Here is an 18,323-nt window from a genome sequence, read left to right on the forward strand (position 1 = left end):
TTTTTAGCCAAAATCCAAAAACCGGTGTTGTTTTCTAGGACATAGTTTCTGCAGAGAACCAGTAGTTCATTACAAACGTACCTCTGAGTTGTGAGCGGGACTGTTGGTGTGGAGCATAGGCCCCAACCCTTTCTAGTTTGTTACCAGCTGCAAATGATGACAGCTGCATAGCAAATTTAAAGACAAATAACTTTAGCTCAAAGACACTCATTTAGGCAAATCCAGGAGATGTTTTAATAAACTGAGTGTTTTTGAACATTATTTAGTCTTTTTCAAAGATACTTAGAAGATACTTATATGAACTCTTACATAATGATGTTCTGTTATTAACTTCAGCATATTTTACATTTCCATAATATGCTGACAACTTTCTCAAATCAAATTCGGTTTTGTGCTTTAGTTTAGGCTAGAAAATGTTTTGTTCCCTGTTTCCTGCATTACATTAATTAGGCCACATACATTAGTATGAATACTATGAATCACTAAGCAGATAAGACTTTTTAAACTAATTTTTCTGGACACCCAGTGACAGAAATAGACTGCTGAAGTGCCTTCTGGGTAACAGCATGAGACAGGGCCCTTCCACTCGGCTGCAGCACATGTAGGGATCTTTATTTGTTGTTTTTATCGTTGTAAATCCACACAGGGTTCTAGTGGAATCAGACACGATAGGAACAGACTACGATAGCTGCTGCTGTTCTTTTAATATTGCATCTGGCTACACCACAGCAGGCGGACATGATCCAGCATGTTTGTGGAGGCGTGACGTTTGAACATCTGCAAATCCATGATGGTTAATAGGAAATGAAGGAGACAGCAAGATTTGATTCAAAAGAGTGTACACGAAAAAGATTGTTCCTCCAGTGAATACATGAATCTAATGGCTGAATGAAGACGGATAGTGTGTGTGTGTGTTTGTGTGTGTGTGTTTGTCTGGGGGTGGGATGGGGGCGTCAGGGGGACATTGCCTTTTGGTTTGTATTGGACTGACTTAAAGGCTATTCTGCCATTAAAAGTCTTCCTGTTCTGCTGCTATCTTCATCTCGACCAACGATGGCTTCAAATCCAGACCTTATTGACAGATGTGCTCTAAGAGGGACAGCCTGGCAGCTGTTGGAACACATCCTGTAAAGTCATTTTACTGAGGATGCAAAGACTTTCTGTCAGTCAAAAGGCCACAACCCCACCCATGCAGAGGTTCCCTTAGATTTGAATTGTAACCACAAAGGTGAAATATTTGGATACAGACCACAAGCATCTTTGCTTCTGTTGTACAGTTTGGCCATTTCACAACAACGTAAAAGGAAAGTAAGAAGCTTGTGTAACAGGTCATCTAGTAAAGTGTTTTTTAACCACTGTACACTAGAAGGCTGTGAGAGACGGTCAGGAAATGTCTTCAATTTCACCTAAACACATTAACCATTGCCAGGATATCAGCTGTGTGTTCTTCAGCTTTCACACTGAGTAGCTAAGAATATCAAAGTCCAAGAAAGACTGTTTGTTTTGTGTTTATTTGATTGCTATTCAAGACACCTTTAGAAGAAGGACTGTACCATGCTTTTACCTCAACTTTGACTTTAAGCAGTCTAATGCTCTCATTCTGGAAAAGGTTCCACCCCTTAAACTGTCTCCAGCAATCATTCCTCATCATGCTTCATCATGCACATCATCAGTCTAACCAAACAGACTTGGTTAGCGTTAAGCCAACATGGCTCATAAAAAAAACCTCTCAGTTCTGAGAAAAAACACAGCTAAAGGTCGTGTTTAGCGGCGTAGCTTCCAACGCGATCCAGTGTCAGACCGTGGGAAAAGTGCATGAAATACTGAAGCTTAAAGACGTCACTCTGTCCGGCTTTAGTGCCACCGTTTTTTAACTACATCTCCCATGATTCATTGGGTTAATGTGACACCATGTCTGCATTACTGTAAACTGTCATGAAGCACAATTTCTGTTTAAACTTCATCAAGCATGATGCAATTATATAATTGTTCAAAATTTACAGTTGCACAAACATGAGAACCATATTTGAAAAATTAAAACACTGTTTATCAAAGGAATATCATTGCAGTTTGTTTTTGTTTTCTTGGGGGGGAAAATATCTGATTTAACCCTTGTGCTATCTTAGATGACCCCCCACCCTTGCATTGACGTGTTCTCTTTCTGACGTGTTTGCTTAGCCTCAGACTCATGACAGCATGGAGAACTTGGTTCTCACATGGAACCTCACTTTGGTATCTTTTTTCCCTTTTTTAGCCTATCCTGTATTGTCCTTCTGCCCGTGTAGGATGTCCCATCTCTTCTTGGAGAGTAAATGTCAGTCCCACTTCTCCTCTGTTCCAGGCTGTCAGCTGTCTTGAGGCTTGGGCTCAGTGCTTTCCTCTCCAACCTGTACTTCCGTCATTAAATCTTGTGCTGCATGTCTGCCTGGTAGCTGGGGAGATTTAATATTAGTGGTGAAGATGCTTTCAGGCTCTTGTATCTGGGTTTCCAGGACATTGGTATAGAGTTTTGTTTGATAAGACAAAGGGTGAGAAAACATCAAATAATTGGATTCCCTTAGTTGAGCAAAGACAGCTCAAAGTCAGAGTTCACGCTCAGCAGCTGCTGACGCTGTAAACCAGAGAATATCTGTAGCGTTGGGTAGATTACTAGATCTGGTGGCAATTTGTGCTACTATTGTAAATAAAATAGTGAATTTTTAAAGAAGCCTGACGCTCCTGATGTGCGTCTATGGACAGAGAGAGACTGAGAACAGCAGTTAGGATGTAGACAATCAGAGGTCAAAAGGTCATCTCCAGCTTTGCTATGTTGTTTACATGCTGCTGCTTGATAGCCGTTCCACATTGTCAGTAAAGACCCACTGCAATGACAATTGTGTTTTTGGTGTTTTTAACTTATTCTTGTGGCATTTTTCTCATAATGGAGGACATATGTAGAGAAATTAAAATTCAAATAGCATTTCTTTATTCAAATTGTTGTGAATTGGGAGCACACAAAGACAATGACGAAGAATGGAAGAATGGAAAAGGCATTCACTTTTTCAGTGACATGTTCCACAGTTCACAGGCTACAAACTCCCAAACAAGGGGATGATGGTAAAAGGTCTCTGGCTTACTCTGCTTACTCTGCACCAACAGTCCCACAACTCAGAGGAGAATTTCTAACAAATTCCTGCCACAGAAACTATGTTCTACAAAACGACAGGTTTTTGGATTTGGACAAAAAACGGCATTATCTTAATAATGGAACTTTAACAGTTTTACAACAGCAAAAGTCTATAAAAAAACTAAGACCTTGTGTTTATCAAGTAGTTACATGTATTCTTTAAAGGTGAAGTGAACTCTTCTATGCAGCATTAGACAGAGGCTTAAAAAATGGGGAAGAATGGTGCTTCCTTTGGAAATCCAGGAAGTGATTGTGCAAAGAAAAAAGGTTACAGATATAAATAATGAAATTAGCATAGAGCGCGACCCTCCAGCTGAAGCGACCATAGCATCACTGAGATACTCATGTCCAAAAAGACCTTGGGCTGAGGAGCAAACGCTGCACTTGTTGCTTTAGACGGCTTTATTCACTGTGCGGCTGTGTCAAGAAGGGTATTCAGCATAGAAAGAACTTAACAAATGACTGAGCAGCTGAAAGAGAAAGACATTCAAAACTTTTCCAAATGTTCAACATCGTTGGGGTCCAAAAAGCCGAAAGATGCATAAATATACTTTTAAGAGTCTACATGACAAAAACAGCAGCAGTTCCTGAATAAGAACGCCATTAAAGTTCTGAATAACGACATTCAAATATAAATGTCATTGCATTTTTGACGGATAAATACCTTAGAGTAATGTTCCTTCAGAGAAATGCTTCATCTTCTGCAGCTGTTCTTCTGGTTCTGTTGAAGATTTCTTCCTGTTCATGTATTTATTCATGCATTTGCACGCTCAGGACGAGGATTACACTAAAAACTATCGTCTGTTGGAAATTCCTCAATACCATTAATACCACAAAAAACTAAAACTATTTAGAATTAATTAGACCAAAACAAGTTGAATTATTTTGCTTAATTTCTTACAGTGCTCTGAGGCACCTTGTGATTATCTTATGATTCATTTAAATGTATCCATAACTGTCACATAAACATCTTCTAAATACAAATCAAGTATTGAGGATTGTGGTTTTTCTGGACATCCTTGGTTTACAAAGTTCACACTGACATGATACAAATTCTCAGAAGAACTCTAAGGACGAATAACCCTGCAGGTTAGTGTGAGCAGAGCCCAAGACACACAGGAATGTACCATGCTGCCACACACACTGTACAGTAGGACGTCACCATAATTAGCAAACGGGGGGGATGGTGAAGCTGGATGGTTCTGTGTGTTTTGCCAGAGGAGGAGCATGTCAGAAGTCAGCGTGCATAAACTGAAGCGCAGCTTACATGCATTTGGAGTTGGTGCATGCACATGAATAATCTGTAAAAGAACATGTTTACATGCGTGACACTTACGTGATGACGAGCGACGTGGAGAAAAGGAGCGTTCCCAGCAGACCGCGCCGGCAGTCTGCGTTTTTCCTCTGGCGTTGGTGCATCTCGCCGCCGCAGTTGTCACAGCAGCGGCACATGCAGAAAAACAGCCCCACGACGGGCATGAGGACGGCGAAGAGCAGCCCCACGGCGGCACACACCAGGAAGCCTACCTCATAGTAGATGGCCTAGAGTCATTATAGGAGAAACATGAGATGAAGCCAGGTAGATTAGACAGAAAATGTTATTAAAAAAAGAAAACAGGAGGTGCAAAAACAACAGGGAATGGGAGTTTAGAATTGAAGGAGATGAGGAAGAATTAAATGCACAGAGGACGCAGAAAGAAGACAAAACGACTTTAAAAAAGAATCTGAATGTAAATGTTTTACAGAAATCTACTAGCTGGAGGAAAATCTTTTCTAAATGATGTCAATAATTGATTCCTTAAATGCATTATTTTGGAATAAATCTCAAAGGCTGACATAAAGAACGCTGCCAGGACTGTTTTGGCACACCCCAGTGAAAACAGAAAGAGTTGCAGTGACTTTTGCAAAAACATTTCAAAGTTTTTGCTTCCATTCCAGATGAAATTCACCGACAGCAACCGGATGGTGCAGTATGTGCTCAAAGGAATTAATCTTTTCTTCTGTGAGCCTCTAGGATTTTTGTCTCCCTGTTTATTGAAGAAGAACTGGAGCCTTTTTGAAGAACTGACTACAAAATGGGCATTCTCGGTGTAGAAAATACAGATTTGCTATGTGCAGCAGATACTTAGTGATACATTGAGCCAGAAAATGTCACCCAGTTCACAAATTTTCAACCACGTCCTAAAGGTTTAAGACGTGGATGACTTTTAAACCTCAGATTAAACAAAGGATGCTGTTTTAGACCCATATGTGCTTTAAGGATTCATTCAGAACAAGATCATCTAACTATATGGTATTGGTTTTGTCTACTGTTTTGCGGTAAAAAATCTTGGAGTTCTTTTTGATTTGAACAATTTTTTAATCAATTTTAAATTTTTATCTTGTTTTATCAAGTGAAACATTCAGTTGATTTAAATCCAGGTTAAAGACCCACCTGTTCTCAGCTGCATTTGATTAGTCTGTATTCAGAAGATAACATCAACACTGTTACTTTAAGCTTACAGGTACTTTAAATTCAGTTCTTTTACATTTTCTTTATTTTTTATTTTTATTTTAATGATCACTCCTCTGATATTTTTTGAATGTTTGTTTTAATGTTTTATGTAAAACACTTGGAATTGTCTTTGTACAATTGAATGAACTCCAGACGAAATTAGACTTCATTTTGTTTATCAAAATCTCCAGCGGATCTGAAATGATGCAACCAAACTACACTAGAAAATTCCAAGAAGAGGTTATATCTGACCAAATCTGAATGCAATCATGTCATCTGCTTTTGTCTCTGAAGTCAAAAAAGAATGGCTTTTGCTTTTATAAATTCATTACTGTTGTAGGGTTAATGTGCAGTTATTTAATTATGTCCACATACCAGCAACAATTTTTGAACAAATGAGAAAAGACTGACCACTCAAACTTTTTGCACATATTTGTTCTCAATCATGTGTGCCTTTAGAGAACTACATTTACATTACAGCTCATTCTGAGGAAACGTAGACATTTAGCTTTTTTAGCTTTGTTTTAGCCCCTTGAACTGACTAATTTTGTTATAACTAATTTCAAGGAGAAACCAAGTGCCAAGGGACTACTTGTGAATGTTGTTTACAATAAAGTTCTGCAGAAAACCATTAAAACTGGTTTGTCGAGTTTTGGTGAAAATTGCATTTAAAGCAAACTTTTCAACCTCACAGTCTTAGATTAAGAATTCTTACCAGGGCCAATTGTAAATCGTTGGAAAAGAAAATCTGGCATCATTACAATTCTATTCTGTAATTCTATATTTGGGTCACAGTATGACACTGTGTCCCTGTATTGTGACAACATTGAGTTTAAGAAACCAAATAATATGTCGGAAAATGCTGCTTAGAAAGAATTGATTCAGAATTGAATGTAGAAACGGGATCAATGAAAGTAGTAAAAAGAACATCTGAACTGATTTTGGACAAACATCTTTTCCACAAATTCACACGTAGTTGTTGCTCTGCATTAACAGGAGAAAAGGATATTGACCTAAACTATCAGAATTCAGAGCCTTTTCAGGATGTTTGATCGTTTGCAAACATAGGTGACCTCAAATTAATCCATCATATTGGAAATATGATTATCAGGCTGTGGAGAACTCTTTTTCTGACCTAACCATCAAAAGCATCTTTTTTTACCGTTCAGTTTACTGCAGTCTTGATGGCGTGTTGACTTGACATGAAAGTAACCTCATGTTTTATTAATAAAAATGAACAAGAAAGAAAGAAACATAGATTTTTATTATTCATGGTAACGTTTTTAATCTAGTTGGAAGAGTGAAAGGCAGCAAAATAATTGTTGCTGGCAGAAAAACAGAAGGTTGATTAGTTCAGATGAAAAACTTGTGTTCAAAGTCAGAGCTTGTAACTTAAAGCCATAGTCACATTGTGACGGTGTGGCACCGTCAGATGACGAGGGGGGCCACAATAAATAAATAAATAAAACACATGTGTTTTATTTATTTATTTATTTTGAGGAGGTTCTGTCTTTATTCAGGACACTTAAACAGTTAGCACCACAGTTGCTACACGCAGGGCCGCACCAGCGCATGGCACCTCCGTCACACTCCTCATTTCACTTCCTGTGATGCTCCCTTTTGAAGAGCGAGCCCCTCCCATTGGGCGTGGCTCTTAATTATTGTCCAGGTGGCACCACAGGTAGTAACCTTAAACATAAAATACATAAAAAATAAAACACAGTGTGGCCCCCCCCCTCGTCATCTGACGGTGCCACACCGTCACACACATGCAGGGGTTGACCCGTACGGGGGCTGCAGGTATTTGTATGGAGGTATGCAGGAGTGTCTTGCAGTCACTTGTGGATCGTGCGTCAACCTCATCAAAATGGGATGTACTATTGTTGTGTGTGCTGTAACAAACAGTACTTAATTTTAAATAATGTCTGCTATCAAAAGTTATTTTGGGTTCTTCAAACACTGTTTCAACAGAATCACATTATCATCTCAAAACCAAAATACACCTGTAAGATTTTCCAAACATAAATTTAATTTTCTTTTCTACCAAGTTTCTTTTCCCTCTCTCTTTTTTCCACAGGTGCGCGCTCATACAAGAGTCAATGAAATGTCCACGCGAACGCGCATCGCGGCCTCTGTCAGTCCAATAAATCCATCCAAAAGAACCCCCCCAAAAATAAACTGGTATACCAGTAAAATAAAAATAAATAATGTTCTTTTCCTGGGTACCCAAGAAGGAAAAAATGTGTCGATCTCACCAGCTGGTCTCTTTGATCAGTTTCTCTGGAAATGCGCCCACTCACGGGATCGCGCACGGCACTTCCCTCGGCCTTTCAAATAAATCTCCGGTTTCTGCTCCCCCGACACTCATCTGGACTCCACAGAATGTTGGTGGGATAAATCCAGCAGGCAAGGAACAGCTAATAACTCGGACGTCTTTTGTCACGGGAGAAGAGCACGGCGGCAGCTGTCAGCGCGTCTTTCACCTTCCTTCTTCCATCTTCTTGCGCACCTGTTCCGACCCCATCTAATAACCTTGGGGCGGGACCACTGTGCGTCAGGTGAACCGTCCATATCATAAATAAACCCATGAACATAACACAAAGACCACATCCAGAAATTACAGTGGATAACATGTTTTTTTCACAGAAAAGCACGTTAGTCCCCTCATACACAAGCACAGGTAGAACTAATGTTTCTCTTTTTTCTTCTTCCTCTATAGTCATAATGTGACCCTGTCACAGTCCCCCCCCCTAAGCTTAGGGAAGCTGAACCCAAATATAGGGCTTCAGGTTGACTACATTAACTGTGTCCACTTTTCTATTATGGTCCTTCCACTGAATCTGGTAATTTAGTGGTCCTAATCTTCTCATTATTACAGCTGGCCCTGACCATTTAGGCGCTAGCTTGGCTGAGAAGTGTTCAGATGCTTTGGAGAGTGGATGAGTCCGTACCCAGACCAAGTCTCCCGGCTGGAACTGCGCACTTCTCCTCCGGGTATTGTAGTACTTGGCTTGCCTGGTCTGACATTGCTCCACTCTCTTTTTAACGTGTTCTATCAGTCTTTGTTGTCTTTCCATGAGTGTATACCGTGGTTGATGCGGTGATGGTGTTGCTGTAATTAGCCGCTCCAAAGGACCTTTCAAGGCTCTTCCCAGGAAGAGCTCTGCTGGAGACTTTCCCGTGGTTTCATGGTACGCAGCATTTATTGCAAAGCGAAACTCTCTGATCCATTGATCCCAGTTTTGATGTTGGGTACCTACATAGGATGCGATCATGGTTTTGATGGTGCGGTTGGATCGCTCTGTGAGGTTTGATTGTGGGTGGAAACTTGTGGTGAATGTCTGGGTCACCCCCCAGGTCTTGCAGAGGTGAGCCATTTCATATCCTGTGAATTGGGCTCCTCGGTCAGAGACAATTACTCGAGGAACACCAAATCGCGTGAAGATCTCATCCCTAAAGACTGCCGTGATGCGATGGGCTTTGCTATCTTTTAAGGGAAACATCTCCACCCATTTAGAAAAATAGTCTATAATGACCAGCAGAAACAGGTTTCCTTTTTTACTTCTAGGAAACGGACCCATCAGGTCAACACCAAGTTTCTCCCAGGGATCTTCCACCGGAGTTGTCTGGAGAAGACCAGCTGGTTTTTTATTTTCAGGTTTGTAGGCCTGACATGTTTGACAACTTTTCACATGGTCCCATACATCCTTGCGGACGGTCGGCCACCAGGCCACTTCCAGGATTCTCAACAGAGTCTTTAGGCGACCTAGGTGTCCACTCAGAGGATAGTTGTGGAAATAACCCAGAAACACCTGGACAAGATCTTTTGGGACCACCAACTGGTATTTGTTGCCACCATCCCTAACTGGTGACCGCCGGTACAGGATACCATGTAAGATGCAAAAACCTATCCTGTCTGGTCTACCATCAGTCTCCGTCTCTTTGATAAGACAACTCAACTCTGGGTCTTTTTCCTGAGCGTCTTTGATTTCATCAAGAGATGATGGTAAGTCAGCAGAACAACTGGAGGTAAGGACAGCTGCATGTGCAGGTGGAGAGGGTGTACCTGGTACCGCCCTAGACAGTGCATCAGGCACAATGTTGTGCAGTCCTTTTCTATACTGGACCTTAAAGTCAAACTGTTGAAGTCGCAGAATCCACCGGGTAAGTCTGGATGAAGTTTTGGGACAATTAAATGCCCATGACAAAGCAGCGTGGTCAGTAAAAACAGTGAACTGCACTCCTTCGAGGTAGTGTCTCCATCTTTCAACAGCCCAAACCACTGACAGACATTCCTTTTCAGAGGTAGAGTAATGACACTCAGCTCCTTTTAGGCCTCGGGAGGCATATGCAATCACTCGTTCACCCTTGCTAGAGGGTTGAACTAACACTGCTCCCAGACCGACTTCACTCGCATCTGTGTGGACTTCAAAAGGTATAGCATAGTCAGGCTGCACAAGAACTGGAGCATTGATCAGAGCTGTTTTTAATTGTTGGAAGGACTGTTGGCACTCTTCAGTCCAGTCCCACTTCACGTCTTTTCTCTTAAGTCTGTTCAGGGGAGCTGCCAAGTCTGCAAAATGTTGAATAAACTTATGGTACCATCCAACCAGACCCAGGAACCGTTGCAGAGACTTGACATTGGTGGGTGTTGGGTATGCAGTCACTGCATCTGTCTTCTCGGGATCGACGTGCACCCCTTCACCCGACACCACATGTCCCAGGAATTTGAGTTCCTTTTGAAAGAAGACGCACTTCTTTAGGTTGAGGGTGAGGTGAGCCTGATGAAGCTTCTCAAAGACAGTGTTGAGGTCTCTTAAATGCTCCTCTGGTGTTGGGGAGAATACAATGACATCATCAATGTAGACACAGCAGATCTTGCCTCTTAGGTTCCCCAACACCTTCTCCATCAAGCGCTGGAATGTTGCACCTGCGTTTTTGAGTCCAAAAGGCATTACCTTGAATTGATAAAGTCCGTCTGGTGTGATGACGGCAGTTTTGGGCTTACTATCTTCAGCCATGGACACTTGCCAATATCCTGACTTCAAGTCAAGGGTGCTAAAGATGGCGGCTCCATGCAGGGATTCAAGCAGCTCGTGTACCAAAGGCATTGATTATGCATCTTGATGGGTTTTTGCATTGAGCCTTCGATAGTCCACACAGAACCTCATAGATCCATCCGGTTTCCCCACAAGCACCACAGGGGCGCCCCAGGAGGACTGTGATGGCTCTATGATCCCCTCTTTCAGCATTTGGTCCACATGGTCTGCTATGATCTTCCGTTTGTGAGGGGAGACCCGATAGGCCTTACAACGAATGGGAAGGTCATCAGTGGTGAAGATGTGATGTTTTTCCACTGTGGCTTTTCCTAGTCGGCTTGAACACAGTCCTGTCCAGGATCTGAGCAGGCTATTGACCTCAGGTGGGACCTCAGAACAGGAGTGTTGTTCTAAGTCTGACGTTAAAGAGGGAACCAGAGTGTGTGTTATTGGAAGAGCCACATACAGGTTGGTTTTGGGACCAACACCATCAGAAGGGTGTTTTTCTACAGGCAACAAAAACGGATGGAAAGTGCTGCTTTTAGACCCACGAGTTCCATATGTGTGGTTGCTAAGGTCAATGATGGTAGAGGTTTTACGGAGGAAATCAAGACCTAATATAAGCAAGAAAGCAAGGTTGTCATCTGCCATGATGTAAGTGTCTAAGGGGTAGGTGACATCATGCCAGCAGTACATCAGACAAATTTTACCCAGGGCATAGTGTGTTTTGCCATCAGCCAAAGCAAAGCTTTGATCATTGCATGGGTTCAGGGTTTCATCACTCCGAGCTATCTCCAACCACAGCCTGTGACTCATAAGGGTGAATGTACAACCAGTGTCGAACACAGCCCTGCATTTTTTTCCCCTAATAGTCACTGGGACGTGTAGCAAAGATAACCTAGGCATCTGTCCCTGTTTAACCATGGTTACTACGTCTGCTGTCTTCTTAGACAAACTTTTGTCAAGAGTTTTTTTATAAGGTTTTTCTTTAGCTTTCTGCTGATCAACTTTCCCCCAGTAGTCTTTTGATGAACTACAGTCCCTTTCCACTAGTGTGCCTATCCTCACCATCTGGTCTACGGTGGTTACAGTTCCTCTTAAACATCCAGCAATTCGCGGGTTACAATTATTTAAAATCTTTCTCACCAGCTCCGTTTCACTGATGTCTGGTTTCCACTTTAAACATAGAGCCCGGTAATCATAGGCAAAGTCCCTAAGACATTGCCCTGGTAACTGCACCATGTCTCGTAGTTTTTCCTCCACTTCAGCCAGGTAGTCAGGCGGAAGAAAGGCAATTTGAAATGCCTCTCTAAACTCATGCCAGTTGTGTACTTGAGCTTTAGCCACACTCCACCAACTATGTGCGGGCCCTTTAAGAACACCAGACAATGTGCCTATAAGCTCAGCATCGGTTAGTGGCCTTACAGCCAAGAAGGTTTCACATAGCTCAATGAAGTTTAATATTTCTGCGACTTCTCTGGACCCACTGAAAGATGGGAAATCCATACGGATTGCTGGTTTCGCATACATCATTGGAGCATTTGCCACCTGGCTAGCAGTGGTATTCAGTGACATGTTTACTGGTAGTGGTACTGGAGAGCTTTTGCTGGTGCTTGGCAAAGCTAGTGTTGGAGACAACATGTGCATTGACTGAGGACCTGAGGTAGAAGAAAGGTGTACTTCACCTAGCGCAGATGGACCAGAACCGGAAGGAAAACTGAGTGTCTGAGACACTGAATCAAAAACAGTTTGGGTTTGTGAAGTTCTCATTCGTAATGGCTCCGCCGCAGGAGGAAAGGAGTGTTGGTGACGGAGCCGCGCTCCATCAGTGAAGAGAGACGTGGAGATAGTAGCTGGACTGGCGCGCTTCAGTCTTTGGATTTCAGCCTTCCACTTCTCATCTCGTCGATGTAGACACTCAACCAATTGCTGCTCAAACTGTTGCATCATTGACGCCATGCGTTGTTCAAGGACTTCTAAAGAGTTGTCTACATGACCTCGGACACTAATCTCCCTGTTAAGAGCACTTTCCACAGAGTCTCTAAAATCATTTTCTAATGAAGTTACTCTTTGCCCCAGAACATCTAAGATATTATATAGAGAAATTAAAGGAGGTGCATCCATATAAGAAGTATTATTGTCTACAAGTGTGACATTTTCTTCCTGATCATCATCTGACAGGTAAAGAGAACGGATGAGTGAGGCGACTTCCTCCACAGGGTTCCTCCTGGTGACCCAAGCATCTCCTCCTCGCTGCTCATGTTCACTGAGGTTATGGTCAAATGAGTCACCCTGCGTCGTTTGACCATCTTCTTCGACATCCACGCCACTTGTGGGGTGATCACATAGCATGGACTGATCTGGATTTGTTCCCACATTGTCAGGCCTATCATCAGCCATATTGCTCTGGATACAATTACAGTATATTTATATTTGACAGAAATGAGAACATAAAAAATGTACAGGTCTTTTCCTTTTTGGCTGTTTTTTTTTTTTTTTGTAACAATTTAAATGCAAGAATTAACAGACAAATTTAGTCCCCATACTGGCCACCATTGTAACAAACAGTACTTAATTTTAAATAATGTCTGCTATCAAAAGTTATTTTGGGTTCTTCAAACACTGTTTCAACAGAATCACATTATCATCTCAAAACCAAAATACACCTGTAAGATTTTCCAAACATAAATTTAATTTTCTTTTCTACCAAGTTTCTTTTCCCTCTCTCTTTTTTCCACAGGTGCGCGCTCATACAAGAGTCAATGAAATGTCAACGCGAACGCGCATCGCGGCCTCTGTCAGTCCAATAAATCCATCCAAAAGAACCCCCCCAAAAATAAACTGGTATACCGGTAAAATAAAAATAAATAATGTTCTTTTCCTGGGTACCCAAGAAGGAAAAAATGTGTCGATCTCACCAGCTGGTCTCTTTGATCAGTTTCTCTGGAAATGCGCCCACTCACGGGATCGCGCACGGCACTTCCCTCGGCCTTTCAAATAAATCTCCGGTTTCTGCTCCCCCGACACTCATCTGGACTCCACAGAATGTTGGTGGGATAAATCCAGCAGGCAAGGAACAGCTAATAACTCGGACGTCTTTTGTCACGGGAGAAGAGCACGGCGGCAGCTGTCAGCGCGTCTTTCACCTTCCTTCTTCCATCTTCTTGCGCACCTGTTCCGACCCCATCTAATAACCTTGGGGCGGGACCACTGTGGGTCAGGTGAACCGTCCATATCATAAATAAACCCATGAACATAACACAAAGACCACATCCAGAAATTACAGTGGATAACATGTTTTTTTCACAGAAAAGCACGTTAGTCCCCTCATACACAAGCACAGGTAGAACTAATGTTTCTCTTTTTTCTTCTTCCTCTATAGTCATAATGTGACCCTGTCACAGTGCAGCAAGTGTTGGTGAAGGATAATATAAGTTACACTCACTAATGACAGACGTTACGGGTAATGCTGTTATACGGCGCCCTTAAGCATTACACCCAGTAAGATGCACTCACTGGTCCTTACTGACTTCACCTAATGCTGCACACACAGGGTGTGCATGTGACTGTAAGTTGCTGTAGGATGTCCACACATGTAAACTCTGATTGTCTAATCTCCTCATTTCTAACAGTCAGGCTGCAGGGAAGGGATGAGCGACATGCGCACATCTATCTCTTGAACAGCACTAACAGGCTTCCTGTGCAAGTTTCTGTAGGGTTGAACAAATGAAAAATCTGTAGGACGCCTGTGTCTTTTCAACATTTTCGCCTTACAGGCCCCCCAGGTGGTCTACGATCTTCAAATGTATCATGGACCACCTGCATGCCCTGCACAGATTTGCCCAGTCCATATCCACTCGTAAGGCCATTAGGGACTAAGGCTTTACTTGTGTAGACAGCACCACACCAAAATACCTTTGAAATGAATGTAACTCAATAGTTTCACTGCAGACCAGAATTGTTTTTTTTTGTTTTTTTAAGACAAGTCGCTGTTAATATGCAATTGAAACATCTCTATGTATTAATCTTAAAAAATCCTGAAGTACCTCAGAGTTTTAAAAGGCCTATATCATGCAAAACCAGTATATTATAGTGTTCATTCCTTACAAGAAGAAACCACAAAGTCGTATTTTGATCTGTTCTGGCATTTCTGAGTATTTCTCTAAAAACCTGCGTTCTGAGCAGGAAAACAACATACATATGAAAGTGGGAACATCCCCTTCCAGGAAGAGTCTGCGCTGTCAACTCTGATTGGCTAAACTCCTTAATTTTATATGAACAATATGCACATCCATCTTTGCACGTCTGGATGTTGTTTGTTTTCGTGGGAGAAATGCAGACACGCTGCTAAAGCAGACAGAGAAAGGCGGAGCCTCAGAGATGGGGTCGTCTTACTTCTGGGTTGGAAAATGAACAGTGAAAAGAACCCATATTTTATAAAAAGAAAAATGTGTTCTTTTGTGCCAAAGGTAATATGATCATATACGTGGATATTGTTTGCTATAAAAGGCGTAAGAATAGCCTGGTATGGGCCCTTTGAGACCATTCATGAAGGTCACCAAATCTGCCTCATGTAACCTCCAGCCCCAGACAGAGAGAGGGGGGTTGATGTCTCCATATGTAACTCCTCACTATGACCTGTTATGGTTTTATTATATAAAGAAATTAAGCAACCCTGTTTTCACAGCTCCTGGAAGGTCAAAATGCTCCCCAAGCTGTTCCCTCTCTAATCTTAACTCTCCTCAGACGTCAGAACCCATCTTACCCGGGGAAATGCAGCACAGGTTTAGCATGGCATGGACGGTTTGGTCAAAAACACAGGGAGAAATAAAACTCTTTCTGAATATTTGTCTATGAAATATTCAGTTTAATTTTGAAGTCTATATTCAGTTGACCATGATCCACAATGATGTTTTTAATGTTGTGCACTTTCTTTTAGACACAAGAGGAAAGAGTCACAACGATGCTCTCACTACAGCAGATGTATGAATGACTGCACTGGAAGCAGAAGCTGGAATGACAACCAGAACCAACGTGCTGCCCTCAAACCCAAGCAGACATTTTCACGCTGAGTGAGGATGCATTACTGCTCTTTAAAAACATTCGGATGCTTTCACAGAACACTAAGACATGAGGAAATGAGCATCTGTCTCTCTGCTTCTGTCACTGTAAGCCCTGACAAGAGAAAGGTCAGAACGATTTGAGTGTTTTTCCCCCAACACCCTTTAAAGGCCTGCAGCTCGGATTATTTTTGGACCTCTGTTATTTCTTGGCAAGAGCAAAACAAGGGTTGTGTCCTTCCAAAGGGAACAGACTGAACGAGAAGATGGCAGCATGTCTGAGCAGGAGGACAGGCATCACTGGTCAGATATGAAGTCAACATGCTGAGGTGCCTTCAACCAACACGCTCCAGCTCTCTGAACTCACTGGAAGTCACAGTTGAGACTAAATGAGCTGTGGCTCTGCTGATTGTTGGGCTTTAGTTTAGCAGGACGGCTGGAACAGGCAGACAGTGAGGAACGTTTTTATACTGAAGAGGACAGACAAGAGGGACTTCCTGTTATTTACAACAGCTCTCATCAAACCCTCAGAGATTAGAGTCACTTCATATGACAATTACCAAACACCAAACCAAACATGTCTGGATGTAAACGTTGTGTATTTTCAAGATCTTTCCAAACTTTGCAGTAAAATGCAATACTTCATCTTTTACTGAAACACCCCATTTTTAAATGCTAGTCAATGTTTTGGCAGAAGCTTTTCATAAACGGACATTTATGCTTTAGCTCTTAGCGGTTTTTATACAATGCACGGCACTTTTTCAGTTTAGGCCACAACAGTTTTATGCCCCTTGTTAAGATTGTAGGTCACGTTTAGTTCAAAATCATTTAAAGAAAAAAAAATCACAATAGGTGGTTTTATTTTAAGTTCTTAGTTATAAAATTAAGGACACAAACTCATTTTCTGTTGCAAATTTGAAGTTGCTGACTTTTTCCTTATGTGTCTTTGTTTCTGAATTAATTTTGGGGATACCGTTGGAAAAAGCTGTTTGGAATGATCTTTCTGTGGAGAAGCCGCTCTTTTGGAACAGTAGCTCCATCCACTAAGAATTCAACAAAGCCAGAGAAAAGCTTCATGATGTCAAGCACTGGTTTGGACATTCCTGGGGTAGTGACTGACAGGGATGACAGTGAAAATGATGTCTCAAGTATGACCAATGATTATTGAGAAATGTGCTTTTACAGCCACTTTAAGGAAAAAAACAACATGATTTTTGTTCCCCTCAGAACTGCAAACTGGAATTGAATAATGCGACAGTTTTTGCCCGGTGGATGTGGAAACGAAAATGCAATCCCCTCTTTGCATTTTCGCTTTCATTATCTCACAGAATGACTGGTGTTTGAGTAGAAAATGAAAAAGCATTTTGGAAGATTGATTTTTCATTTTAATTTTGAGTCATTTGATGCAGTTACAATTAGAAAATGAAAAAGCATTTCTGTTAATCCATTTTAACCGTCAAATTAGACATTTCTAACTGAATTTCATTCAGACAACTCATGCAGGAAAAATATTTATTTTCACATTCCTTTCGTTTGGCATAAGGCTCTGTACAATTCCGTGAGATAAGATTTCCATAAAACTTTTGGGTAATAACTACCCCTAACGGAGCTCACAGGTGGAAGCCGGGGAGGGGGGTGGGGCGACGAAAGCAGCGCTGCAGTAAAGAAAGAGAATGAACAAGTGCACACCTGGACTTAAATAGGACGCTGAACAGGTGAGTTGATTAACTGAACCGCCCTAGGGGAGTAACCGAGTGAAACACTGCTAGAGTAATCTGCCTGAAAGGTTCCCAAGGTCGCTCATTTACAAGAAAACCTGAAATGAAATGTCAAATACCATTTTCTTTATCATTTTGATTAAGTGACAGAAGAGGCTGTTTGATTTTTCATTTTATCTTTGAGTTAACAAACGCAGCTTCATTGTAAAAATGAAAAAACATTTCTGGTATTGACTTTTATTTTGAATTAAGACACACAAATGCTTCCATAAAGGCCTAGTTTTAAGTGGTGACAGCTTTGCAGCACAGCAGACAGACGGGTGCAGAGAGGTTAGGAGGTAAATGGGGGGATGATGGGTGAAAGTCACAAGACTGCACAAACAGCAAAAATAGAATTAAAAGGACAAATACAACATCTCTAACTTCTGAATCATGTTTAGCTTATTTTGTGTTGTGCAACCTTGAGACAGAGGATGGGTTGGACAGTGAGTCCATGTGGTGGAGTTTACCTGAAGAGTCAGCACAATGTTCTCTGGCTGTGCGAGGCCAGTTCAGATGAAGAGGGCATGCAGAAGACAGAGGCAATGCAGCATCAAGAATAAAGCCACAAAACAAAGATGTGATGAAACAAAAGAGCAGAAAGAAAAACTGAAGTCAAACCTGCCATGCAAATCAACCGTCTGCACATAGAAGGCTCATAGCACAAATGCACTTTGTTTTGAAAAACAGTTAACTTCCTATAATGTAGCGTCTCAAATATGAAGCCTGACTGCAAGAAAAGCTCAGGGTTATTACATTAAACTTCAAATAGGGGCTCCTGCACCCCCCATTGATTTCTGCCTGAAT

The 18,323-nt window shown here is 41.7% G+C and overlaps 1 protein-coding gene across 12 annotated transcripts in view; it reads right to left on the reverse strand.

Moving 5' to 3' along the window:
* LOC101157197 (prominin-1-A) overlaps positions 1 to 18,323 on the reverse strand; it is a 101,387-nt gene that overhangs the window by 46,728 nt on the left and 36,336 nt on the right. For 8 of the 12 annotated variants that reach the window (XM_023959468.1, XM_020701719.2, XM_020701716.2 and 5 more), the window contains exons 3-4: positions 17,987 to 18,013; positions 4,503 to 4,708 (exon numbers count right to left, since the gene is read on the reverse strand). In XM_023959468.1, coding sequence (XP_023815236.1) covers positions 4,503 to 4,708; positions 17,987 to 18,013 — 233 coding nt within the window. The remainder of the gene's footprint in view (positions 1 to 4,502; positions 4,709 to 17,986; positions 18,014 to 18,323) is intronic. The other 4 variants (XM_023959470.1, XM_023959472.1, XM_023959473.1 and 1 more) reach the window with 1 other exon arrangement.

Source organism: Oryzias latipes, chromosome 10, assembly GCF_002234675.1.
Source record: "Oryzias latipes chromosome 10, ASM223467v1".
NCBI lineage: Eukaryota > Metazoa > Chordata > Actinopteri > Beloniformes > Adrianichthyidae > Oryzias > Oryzias latipes.